The sequence below is a fragment of the Gobio gobio genome (genome assembly GCF_949357685.1).
Source record: "Gobio gobio genome assembly, chromosome: 11".
Taxonomy (NCBI): Eukaryota; Metazoa; Chordata; class Actinopteri; order Cypriniformes; family Gobionidae; genus Gobio; species Gobio gobio.
Genome location: NC_137104.1, coordinates 25,667,289 through 25,680,157, shown reverse-complemented (window position 1 = coordinate 25,680,157; position 12,869 = coordinate 25,667,289). Strand labels below are relative to the sequence as shown.

Below are 12,869 nucleotides of genomic sequence, written 5' to 3'. Positions count from 1 at the left end.
ACTTTAGTGAGCTGCCTGCCAGACTAGCTTTTAAGACATCATAAGCATGCTCCAGCAAAGTCATACAAAATAGTGCTACACACAATGTTTTTTATAGAGTTGATGTTGGCACGTTGCTCAGTTAACGATATTTTAATACATGTAAAAAGTTGGTCTGAAGGAAAGGATGAGATGGAACCACAACAACACACTACTGGAGATACAACAAACAATAGATGCCCAATGCCTATGTTGACAAGTGTTTGTGTGAGGGGTTTAAGAGATACACGCAACTCTTTAGCAAATACATTTTTACCGCTCATCAAATTGTCAAATACACAACAAAGATGAAGTATATACGACAAATTAAGTATATCTTGAAAGATTATGCGTTCGTCTAAGACTATGCATATGCTAGCGTTCGTGGAACACTTACAATACTTTAAAATACTGTCTAGGTTGTCAGCTCACTAGATTTTGGAACAGAACCATTTGCTAAATATAAATAGATAAATAGCAGTTTCAAACTACTAACCTGCAATCTTTAATTTGACACTGTAATGCAGTAGTGACTTGCTTAAAAGGACTTACCCCAAATTTACAGAGGAGTCAGACAAACATCTTGGCTTTGTTTATTTTCACGTAGCAGCTGTCTGAAGTCAGTGAATGTAGATGATGAGGGCTGGTTTCTCATGAGAGTGTTTCATTCTTGCAGATGTTCTGTTGGGCACTGAGACACAGATCAGTTCTCTCCATTTTATTTCCAAAGTCTCGCCTATCTACTGAAGTTAAATGAATACAGATCAGCTGAGATTTTAGACTGTCTGTCTCTCTCTCTCGATCTCATTAATCACAGTCTGTCTGTACACACATGGACCGTTTGTTTTGGGAACTCACAAAGACTCAACTCTGAGATGAATATTCATAGCGTCATATTGGCTGAGCATAGCTGATTACCCGATGCCACTGAGAGGAGATGATGGGTGACAAATCAAGCCACGAGTGATGAGAAAAAGGGGTAAATGCTATTAGAAGACAGTGAAAGTGGAAAGAAGAGATCTGTGTCTTGGTGGCCCATGGGCGATCTGTACAATGGCTTTGTGTGTGACATTCGCTTGACTGAAAACTGATGTGTCTAGGGATGGGGATCATAAGAAATGTAATGATTTTGGTTCCTTAATGACTCCATTAACTATATAAAAATATGTTAAATAATGATTCAGTGAGTGAATTGGTTGATGAGTTCAAACCCATGACTGATTTTTTATTTTTTTAATTAGGACTGATTAATTAAAATATAAATGGTTCAGTCATTCACATGTTGCGTACCACCAATGAGGACAAAACAAAATAAACGTGCTATCTATTTATTGTTTTGTATACATTTACATAAGTAAAGGTTCTTTATTGTCATCTATGGTTCCATGAAGAACCATCAGTGAAAACTTTCCATTGTACAAAAGGTTCTTTAAAGTGGAAAAAGGTTCTTTATATTATTTTAAAAGGTTATTTGGGGAACCTAAAATGGTTCCTCTATGGCTTCTTTGCAAAATATCCTTTTGGAACCTTTATTTTTAAGAGTTCTCTCTCATCATCGATTCAGACTACAAGCTCACTACCAACCCCAGATCGAATCTGTGGACATTTAAGAATTGTTAACGGAACCAAACATCTTAACATTATCCAGTGTCAGTGTATTGGTAAAAATACTTGATTCCCAACCCTAGATGTGACATCCCTTGACTTTAGGGTTAAATAGTGATTTATGTAAGATCATCATACTAATGAGATATCTTCATTGGGTTATTTCTCTCTCTTAATCTCTTCATCTGTACCTTCATCTTCCTTTCTTCTCTCTTTTTTCCCTCAATTTTTCGGTTCCTACATTTCTCTTCTTCTATCCTCTTGTGCTTTTTTTCTTTTGACCTTTTTGGTATACTTCTCTCTGCCTGGACCTCTCTTTCTCTCTCAGGATGTGGAAAAGACACAGACCGAAATCATGCGTCATCACACAAGTATCAGCGAGCTTAAGCGAAGCTTCATGGAGTCGGTGCCCGAGTCCCGGCCCAGCGAATGGGACAAGCGTCTGTCCACCAATTCGCCCTTCCGCACTGCCAGCATCAATGGCCAGCTGCAGCCCGACGTGAGTACTGGGGTTACGCAAGGGGTTAAAGGTTACACTTCTTTGTATGCCTTACTTGAAGATAAAGACTAAAAAAGCTTGTGCTTGAAGATAGTTTGGATAGTCATCCATGTTTGTCAATGGTAGTTTCATACCGTAGCATTGTTTTTCCAAACTTGGTTGGAAAATGTATGACTAAAATGCTTTTTTTCATATCTATACACAGTAGAAATGTATATCTTAATTGCGTACTGAATAGTTTTAGATTTTTTAGTTTAACCAAATCATCTGATGCGTATTGTACACAAATCTGAAAATCACACACTTCAATTAAATTGACTGACTGCTATGAATTTTGGGAGTCCGGTTATCAGTGTGCCGATAAGTTGCATCGTCAAGATACTGGGTTAATGCAATGAGCGCTTTTGAGGAGGAACAGTTTTTTCCCCAAACGTTTGCTAGTTTAGTGACACTTTAGTGGTGACTGATGTGTAAACTAGGCATTCATGAGCTTTCTGTTTTGAGTTCTCTCTGTGAAATAAATGTTTAATAACTTTTTGATGGCAGAAAAGTTTATACACATTTTTCGACCATTTCTTCAGTGTTGTCTATTTTCATGACTGCAATACCGTTATTTGCATTCTCTGTATATTTTTATCTATTCTATCTGTCATCTACTTATTTTTTATATTCCCCTTAATGGCACATCAAAATCAAACAAACAGTAGTTTGTCACTTTATATTTCAGTCAGACTGTCTCTTCCAAAGTGCAAAGTAAACTAGACTTTATGCCACTAGTCAAAATGTATTGCTTTTCAAAATTATGCACGGAATAATGTGCTAGGTGGAACTTTATGTGTTATAACACAGCCTAAGTATGATGCAGTTGCTGTGATGTACTGTACATTGTGCAACCCTGAAAGCACAGTTCAGAACTTGGAAATTAATGCTTTTTCTTTCTGACAGCCTGTTAAAATCATAAGACGAATACCTCATGCTAATCAAGCTCAACTTTCTTTCTTCTATGGAACACAAAGGAGAATTGATCTTACAACATAAAAAGGATAGTACATACAGTATAGCCAATCAAATCGCTGTGCAGATAAGCCTTTTTGCAATCTGATTTTGTTTGTCAAACTTTCTGAACTATGGCATACAAACCTCCTTTTTTGTCAGTTTCCCTACATTATTAATGCTTGACATTAAAACTTGTCTGGAACAAGTAGATTTTTTAAAGGGGCAAGTGAAAGAGTTTAGCAACCGGACAATAGGCCTGATTAAAATGTCAATAACAAAAAATAACTAGGGAAGTGAGTATGATTCTGATTTTATTACATTCAGTGTAAAAGGCCATTGATAATGGTAATCGCGCCATTTGAGACTCGTAGTCACTTGCTTCATTCTTGAATTAATCGACTATTTGAACAAATCAACTATTTGAAAAAGACTTTCTGCCACCTAATGGCAGTTTAGTTTCATATTTAAAAGTAGCATCGCATTGTTTCTGAAATGTTATCTTTGTATATTAATATGAATTATTTAACAATAAATTATATATGTAGCTGAAATTTTGCAGTGTAAATGCATATATTAAACAGTTAGAACCCTGATTAGAATATTGCTTCAGAACAAATTACATTAAAGGGTTAGTTCACCCAAAAATGAAAATTCTGTCATTAAATACTTACCCTCATGTCGTTCGACACCCGTAAGACCTCCGTTCATCTTCGGAACACAAATGAAGATATTTTTGTTGAAATCTGATGGCTCTGAAAGGCCTCCATTGGCACAATGCACGGGACACTCTCAAGACCCTTAAAAGGTACTAAAGACGTCGTTACAAAGTCCATCTCACTACAGTGGTTCTACAATAACTTTATGGAGTGACGAGAATAGTTTTTGTGTGCAAAAAAAACCCTAAATAACGACTTATATAGTGATGACGATTTCAAAACACGGCATCATGAAGCTTCGAAGCGTTATGAATCAGAGAGTCGATTCAGCAGTTTGGATCGCCAAATTTCAGCAGTTTGGCGGTTTGACACGCGATCCGAATCATGATTCGACTCACTGATTCATAACGCTTCATTATGCCGTGTTTTGAAATCGTCATCACTATTCTCGTCACTCCATAAAGTTATCTTAGAACCACTGTAGTGAGATGGACTTTGTAACGACATATTTAGTACCTTTTAAGGGTCTTGAGAGTGTACCGTGCATTGTGCCAATGGAGGCCTTTCTGAGCGATCAGATTTCAACTAAAATATCTTAATTTGTGTTCTGAAGATGAACGGAGGTCTTACGGGTGTCAAACGACATGAGGGTAAGTAATTAATGACAGAATTTTCATTTTTGGGTGAACTTACCCTTTAATGCCACAAAAAAAAAAAAAACTTTCCATGTAACTTTTTTTTTACTTAGACAAGTGAATGACCGATTAAATTGACCGGCGAACAAGCACATAACAAGGCTTGATGTCAAGCTCTGATAATGATAAACGGTGTTGTTATGGTACATGTAGTTGTCACGATTAAATAGTCAGTTTCATTTTCAAGGACTTTTAGGTTGTACTCACCAGTTTCCCTTCTCCTTTGTTCTCAGTTTCCCGCCACTAGTTTGTCTCCTTGGTTATTCATTTAATTTGTCATTCTGTTCAGCTGTTGCCTAATTAGTTCCTTTTGATTGTTCCCTGCATATAAGTTCCCTTGTTCCCTTTCGGAACTTGCACTGCGTCCTAAGACGCTTTGGGGAAACGCCTCAGCGTGACAGTTGTCTGAAACTACTATCGAATCACGGCAATCCTATTGACCGGCGACAGCCCATGATGTCATCAATGTGTGACCAGGAAGTATATAAGGGCGCCTTGCAACCATGACATTCATCTTTTCGTCTTCAGGGACTGTTGTGTTTGAAACGCTACTCGAGTATAAGGTAATACAAATCCATTACTGTTATGAAACGCACAGAGAATGCCCAGTGTTTTCAAAAGTGTGCTGATCCGTGTCTTACATATTTGACACCGGAGGACGCACACGAGCTGTGTGTTTACTGCCTGGGATAAGAGCATGCACAGTCAGTTCTTGAGGGAGCTGCCTGTGTAAATTTCGAGTGCTCTTATGGATGGCTGGTGAGGGTGGTGAAAGTATAAAATAATTAAATCCTGAATCCTCTCAGCCACCCTGCCCGTGTATGCTGAGCTGATGGATGTTATGGAATGTGCTGCAGGCAGGCTGCAGCTGCCATGTCGGCGCGTTAGAGGAGAGATCGCTCGTGTTAGATTGGTCCATCGATTTCTCCCTTGCCATAAGCCATCAGCTCAGGTGAGCCTTCCATTCCTTCCTGATCTTCATACAGAGATTGAGAGAGCGTGGAAGAACCCATATTAGGCCCGTATTCACTGACATCAGCGGGCTAATGTCGCTGATGTCAAGGGGATAGGGGAATATGGGTATGTGTCGATATCACCGATTGACGGGATGTTTGCAAACTATCTTGCATCTGGGTACCCAATGACACTGAGAGCTCCAGGGAACGAAACACTGCGTCTCTTTGCCTCTGGGCCTGCCTACCAAACAGTCCCTTCAGACGATAAGGTGAATGTCATGGTTGCAAGGCACCCTTATATATTTACTGGTCGCACATTGATGACATCATGGGCTGTCGCCGGCCAATAGGATTGCAGTGATTCAATAGTAGTTTCAGACACCTGTCACGCTGAGGCGTTTCCCCAAAGCGTCTTAGGACGCAGTGTCTCGTTCCCTGTTCTCAGGGAGCATAAGTTACATACGTAACCTGAGAACATTTCATTAGTTTGATGTCTGGTCTCGTCAATGTAATCTTGTGCTATGTTCCTGCCTTCATCTGTGTGTGCCTTACAGATTATCTAGTAAAACCTTGTTTTGTGATTCTTCTTCTTTATGGTGTGATTATATACAACTCAGGTATGACAGTAGTTACCGATCCAGAAAAGCTAGTGAAGTTTTCTCCTTTGATTTCGTTCCCGACATCTTGGAAAATGCCAGAGTTGGATTGGACTCTGCAATTTGCCACATGAACGTCCAAAAGTCTTCTACCATTATATTTAGTGTTTAAACATAAAAACCTGACACAAAAGTGTGTGCTATCTGTTTTTTGCATGATGATAAACTGCATTTGAAGTAATTTATTCCAAAGTCATCAGGTACATCAGTGAGTGAGCTGATTCACAATGTCATTTTGTTTGATGGATAGAGTACCCACTGAGTGTGGTTAAGTAATCACTGTTGTAGGGTCAATTGTGATGGTTGCTCTTTTCCATGCAATTAGACCTCATGTGAACTAAGGTTTTCAGACTGTAAAAGGACGCAAAAGCATCAACAAGGAGTCCATCTGACTTGTCCTATATTCCAAGTCTTCTAAAGTCATAGTTAGCAGTTCTATTCTTCTAAATGTCTCCTTTTGTGTTTCACAGAAAAAAAAGGAATTCTTAGGTTTTGAATGACGCTAATTAAATGGTGATTTCTTTTGCTGAACTGATACTTTAACATGAAAAACTAGGAAACTTTTTCATGCAGTTTTCACTGATACAGAAGGCATCTACTTGGTCACTGACACATGTTGGTCACTGACATCTTAAGCACTTTATTTATCAACTCTTAGTGTGTGTTTGTGTGTGTGTGGGCACGTGTGCACACAGGTGAAGCTGCCTCCTCTCCTACCTGTACACAGAGTAGCGGGGGGCATATCAGAGGTAAACTTACTCTCATTTGGCCGTTACTGCCAAGGCTGTCATGCTATCGCACCTGAAAGACTGGCTGTTTTTTATGTAGATAAAGAACAACACAATCAGAAGCACAAATGGCCGCTGGGTGCTGTGGTCATGGCCCAGTCAGAGTAGGAGAACTCCTCTCTCTCTCTGAATCTGCTCACTGACTGTGGCTTTTATAGACCCCTAACCACGCCCTCTGCCAAAGCCATACCCCTTTACTACTGCTGCTGCTCTCGGAATGGCTACTGCCGGCTTTCCTCTGCTTTGATCTGACAATCGCATGGCTGGACTACACTGCATAAATAAGCTGCATGAGTCTGTTAGTTCATTGACAAGCAAAGTAGGTATAAAAGAAAAACGTAGTTAAAAAAAAGCAAATAGGAAAAGCAAACAATAAGAAACTGACGCCTCCTCCTTCATTTCATTGCCCCCCCCCCCCCTTTTTCCCTCTTATTCATGTCCTTGTCCACTGGTTTTCCATCCTTTCCTTTCCCTTGTTTACTCTCCCCCATCTCTCTCTACGCAAAGTCTTGTCCTGGATCACAGTCCTGTCCTCCTCCACTTTCATCCATAGCTCCATCTCCACCTCGATCCTCCTCCTCTCCACAAGCAGGAGTGTCTAGAAATGCTCAGAGAGGGGCGCATCCACTTGCCCCACGCCCCTCCTCTGCTGAGGCTTATTACATCATGTACCAATCTCAGACCTGAACACAATACACTGCCAAATGGCATCCTCCTCTCAATTAATAGAGATTAAATAAAAAATTTGAAGTTTAAATGAATTCTCTCAAATTCTCTCAAGACCGTGTGCTTATCCATAGTTTTCCAAAGCACGCGTCTAATATCGATCATCTCTGTGTTTAAGTGTTAGCATTAGAGATGAGAATTATAAGGAACTGAATGGTTGATTTCTAAAAAATGCAATATATGATTCCTTTACACATTTTTTAGGCATCATTTCCCATAATTGGCCTTAAATATACAGTATTTTAAACAAAATATATATTTTTTAATTATAATAAAACTCTCAAATAAAACACTACAAACTACAATAAAATGCAAAACGTAACTGCACGGCATGAATTAACATCCACGTCTCGTTTATTTCAAGATTTACATGACAGAAGTTATGACTTATGGGTTCAGTGATTAAGTCAACAACTGTTATGAAATGCATTTCCCTAAAGTACTGTTAGCCAACTATGGTTGCATAGTTCCGTCGTTACCAACATAGTTCAGTGATTTGGTGTTTCCTGAAACCGTCGTTCCAACAAACATTAACAAATGTGTGTGGTTGACACTATACCTTCAGAATCACAACACTTCAGAATCTCGCCGAAGTAGTAGGTCATCTGGGAACTTTTTGCCTACTTTTTTAAAAGTCCTGTGAATTTGGACAAACTTATTTTGTTTTTCTCATACTACAGTATATAGGGAAGTATGCAATTTCGGATATACAACCCGCGCGTCCCTCTTCCAAACAAAACTGACTTCTACTCTACTACCTGTTTAAATACCTGGGGTTTTAGCGCTCAAGCGCCCCCCTGGTAGTAAGTAGGATATAAAAAACAAGGGTAACAGCTAATACTTTTAAAAACAACAGCCATATATTGTTGAACCAATGTGGTTTGAACGTTGGATTTGTGACAAAGTTACTACGGTTTTCGGGAAACAGTCGTGATTAAATGATGTTTTATAAACAAGGTTCGGGAGAAGCACGTTCAGATAATTGAAACAGGTGGAGAGCACTCAGCTAATCAACAATAGAGGTATATATACACGCAGCAGTCCTACCTCCGTTTGTTGACAGTTATTAGCAACCCTTCCACCACCCCTTTGCCACACCTTTTAACTCTAAAACCACTTACATATACGGGGGGTACTCTAGGTTTGGGCCTAATTCCAAGCTCGAAGCCCTCCCCCCGGACAGCACGCCAAATACGCATTGAATTACTCTCTATAAATTATATGTAAGTGCGAACTCGTGAACTGGTTTATTTCTCCAATGACAGACAGTGAGTCATTTGACTGATTCACACGGATAAGTCATGAGTTTCATACTGAATTGTGAGTGTTTTTGATCAATTAAATTAAAAGAACCTGTTTGTAAGAGTCATTAATTCGTAAATCAGACTACATCAGCTGCACTGTATGCTGTTGCATTCAGCCAGCAAGAACATTGCAATAGAAAAATGTGTTGTCCATTTTGAAGCGCTCAATCTTTTTTCATATTTTATTCAGACCACAAACTCTCAACTAAAACCGTTTCTTTAGCTGTGGTGCTGCAGATTCAGTGGCACACAAAATACTGTTTAGTATTTAAAAGTATAAATTGGAGTTCAAGAACTGCTAACAGAAATTAACATCATGAAATTCATTAAAAATGTAACCGGTTCTGAATAAGAACCAGTTCTTGATTCCCAACCTTAGCAATGAATGTTCTTTGCGGATGTAGTAAACTCTTATCTAGCCAATGACAGAGTGTTCTGTGACAGACACATCCACTGATCTGATCCTCTGAGTATCTCGCATAGTGGTCCAACCCACCAAAACCCTGCTGGTTTTTATGGTGTTTTTTGGTCAGTGATGGATATTTGCACTGCCAAAATAAAGTCTGCTGCCAATCCTAATGTAAATCAGGTGTCCACCATGCCATCAACGCCATAAAAACCCTCAAGGCCTTTGCTTCAATCCATCTGGCCTGCTTACAGCACTCTGGCCAGATGCTGAGCCCAAACTCATCGAACCTACCCAGAAATCTTTACTACCCCCATCAATCTCTCCCCGTGTCTCTCCCCATTCCACATGTCTTTTCATTGTTCTGTGTCTCTCTTGGTGTCCCATTGCCCTGCACAGAGATGGAAGTGTGCAGCAGGCACGTGGAGGCAACAGCAGGTAAGGGTCAGGTGGGTGCCTGTGCCAGGAGGGCTGCCACTACTGCAGCATATGGAGGAGGATGAAGATGGTGATGACCGTAATGAAGAGAAAGACATTGAGGCTCAGGGACATGCCATCCAAGTCTCCATAGCCGTGTCAACAGAGGAAGAGAGCCGTGCTGCCCGAGTCTGCCAGCTGTACCAAGTGGTACTGCATCGCCCCCCTGTCTCCTTCCTGTTGAGCAGCCTGCTGGTCTTGACGCTGATGCTGTGGTGGCTTGTTTTCATTTGAGAGAAAGTGGAAGAAAATAAATAGATATCAGGGAGGCAGCAGCCCCTTCTCAGACTGAGCTTTTCTGGATTATGAGACTATAAGGAGGGAGAGAGGAAGAAGTCCTTCCTGTTTTTCTGTTTGTTCCTCTTGGATTTTTAATGATTTCACCATTTCACAGTGGATGTTGATTGACAGCTTATAATTTTAAACTATTTATGTACAGTGACACAAAATCACTGAATGCAATCTTAATAGGGAGTAAACATTCACTTAAAGTTTCTGAACTCACTGCTCAAAATAACCTTTCAATTTCAGTCAAATTACTTTTTTTTGGTTTATTGGTGTTTGCAAGGTGAGTATGGAATGAAATTAGACTGTTCATATTCTTATTTTTCTAAATATTTTTTCAATTAATTAATCTTTAACCATTTACCACACAGACTAAACATCAACCATGACAAACCATATCCTGGAAGATAATATCAGGTTTAAGTGATGTTTTTCATTTAAATTTTAACTTTAATATAACTTTAATTTTGGACATGTCCCATTGACCTACACGATCATTCAAAAGTTTGTTTTCCAGTAAAAGTTTAACTGATAGCGTTGATGTTATCATAGTATGTCTTTTTTATACTACATTGTGAGTGGTCTTTTTTATGCATTTATTTGCATACTGATTTGTGATTGGTCTTTCAAATATGCACAACAAAATCCTAAAACTTACGCTTACCTGAAACTTTAACACCATTCCTTTACTGCCTCACCAATTTCTAATAGTAAATGCAGTTGCAGCTTGTTTTATTGTTGTTCCTTTTGAGGTAGTTTTTTCCCCAGCTAGCTGTGCAAACTTTACCATGTGACCAATGGGATTCTCTAGACAACTTTTCAGCACACTGTGCACTTTGCTTCTCTTTGCAGATAAACATTTCTTCTCCACTGCCAGCCAATGCAGAATGAAAGGGACAATTTCTGTAATACCGCCAAAAACGAGTCTACTTCTTTGTGAAGTGTATTTATGTTTTATCAGCCCTTAGTAGATTAGCCCATCAGGGCTTTAATTACACACCCCTTGAATATTATACTGTTCCTCCTCCCCTGGGACTCCAGCATGCATCAAAAATATCAGTACTACTGTCATGCTAGCTTTAAATAAATTGTCTTGTGTGGTATAACAATCATAGCCTCTCTCTTCACATTAGCCTTGTTTCCACTGTCGGGCCCAAAGCAAGCATGCTAGTACGTGCTAGTGTTGTTTCCACTGTCACTTCTGGGGCTTGATCGGGCCTTGTCTGGGCTTCCTCTGGGCCAATGACCTGGATTTTTTAGCCCGGCGAACACCTTGGTCCAAAGCAGGCCAGCTCAGGCTTGAGGAGTGTTTAAGGTGGAGTTTATCTGAGTCTGGAGATGGCAGATGATTTCTTAAACAGCTAACATCAGCATTAAAGACTTTTAAAATGATTTTAGCTCAACTAACTTTCAGACAGCAGCGACTGTTTCTTTTTGTACTCCGATGGATTCTAATCACGGTAGAATTGGTCAGCATGGCGTGGAAAACAGTCCATTCCCCCACACTGGAAATGCATGCTGTTAACCTATGTAGAATGATTTCTGCCGCTTGACAGAGCAAGATACATAGAAAAACTGAGCCGTATTGGGTTGGATTGTCTGTACAGTATCTGTGACTGGAAAAACGACCAATCGCAATGGCCAGAGGTGTAATTTTCTCGTCAGAATGCATGCTGCTCCCCCAAATATCAAACGACATGCCTACTTCATAAATCACCCAGTCTTTCAATGAAGACGTTTATTCAGTGTTCCTGAATTGAATGTATGCATTACATACTTCCCTTTCGAGGGAACTTCACACTGCGTCCACTAGGGACAGCTTTGGGAACGCCCACAGCGTGATAGCGTCTGATGCACGTATGTCAACTCAGCCAATGGCAAGAGTGAGCGTCACGGGCGGGTGACGTCACGTCCAGGAAAGGATACATATACATCCGGTCCGATCGCACTTCAGCTTTTCTGCCTCAGCTAAGCGATCTGTGTGAAAACTGTCATTGTCTATTTATTGTTGTCCGTCAAAAGCACAATAATTATCAGTTTAAAAATGGCGAATGCATCAGTATTCAAACAGTGTACTCCTCCGTGTCCCCGTTTCCTTACGGGTGGAGATACACATGATTTGTGTGTGATGTGTTTGGGAGTGGAGCATACTCTGTCAGCCTTCGAGGGGGCTGACTGTGAGCATTGTGAGAAGCTGCCGCTTCGCATGCTCCGCTCCCGCCTGTCACTCTTTGAGAAGGGTGATCAGGATCGCGTTCCCTCTGGTTCTGGACCCGCTGCTGCCGAGGCACAGCGGAGAAGGACATCATGGGGATCGCAGATGGATCTCTCGCCGGGGTTTGAGACGAGCGCGAGCGCTCTTTCTCTGCCTTCACCCGAGAGATCTGTCGCTCAATCTCTGGTGTCGGAAGCCCGCGCTGCGGCTTCTTCCGCCCAGAGTGAGAGCCCGTCGCTTCAACACTCCAGCTCTGAGGAGGTGGATGTGTTGAGCGTCGGATTGGGGGAAGATGATTCGCCATCTCTTTCCCCCGCACACGAAGAGCTGGTGGAGGTGATTACTCGCGCTGTGGCGAAGTTAAATATTGATTGGCCAGCCGAGAAACAAGGCGCTCGTCCGAAAAGCAAATTAGACGAGCGCTTTTTGACGTCAAATGTGTCACCTTCACCACGGGGTCTTCCTTTCTTTCCTGATTTACACAGTGAGCTGTGTAGATCATGGAAGAAACCATATTCATCACGTCTTTTCAGCCCTCAAGTAAAAACATACAGTGATATAAGGGGGCTGAAAGAATATGGTTATGG

General features: G+C 40.6%; 1 protein-coding gene across 3 annotated transcripts in view; it reads left to right on the top strand.

Annotated features, from left to right (window-relative positions):
• Window positions 1-12,869, top strand: part of epb41a (erythrocyte membrane protein band 4.1a) — an 89,081-nt gene that overhangs the window by 55,393 nt on the left and 20,819 nt on the right. For all 3 annotated transcript variants that reach the window (XM_079828650.1, XM_079828649.1, XM_079828648.1), the window contains one exon: window positions 1,952-2,122. In XM_079828650.1, coding sequence (XP_079684776.1) covers window positions 1,952-2,122 — 171 coding nt within the window. The remainder of the gene's footprint in view (window positions 1-1,951; window positions 2,123-12,869) is intronic.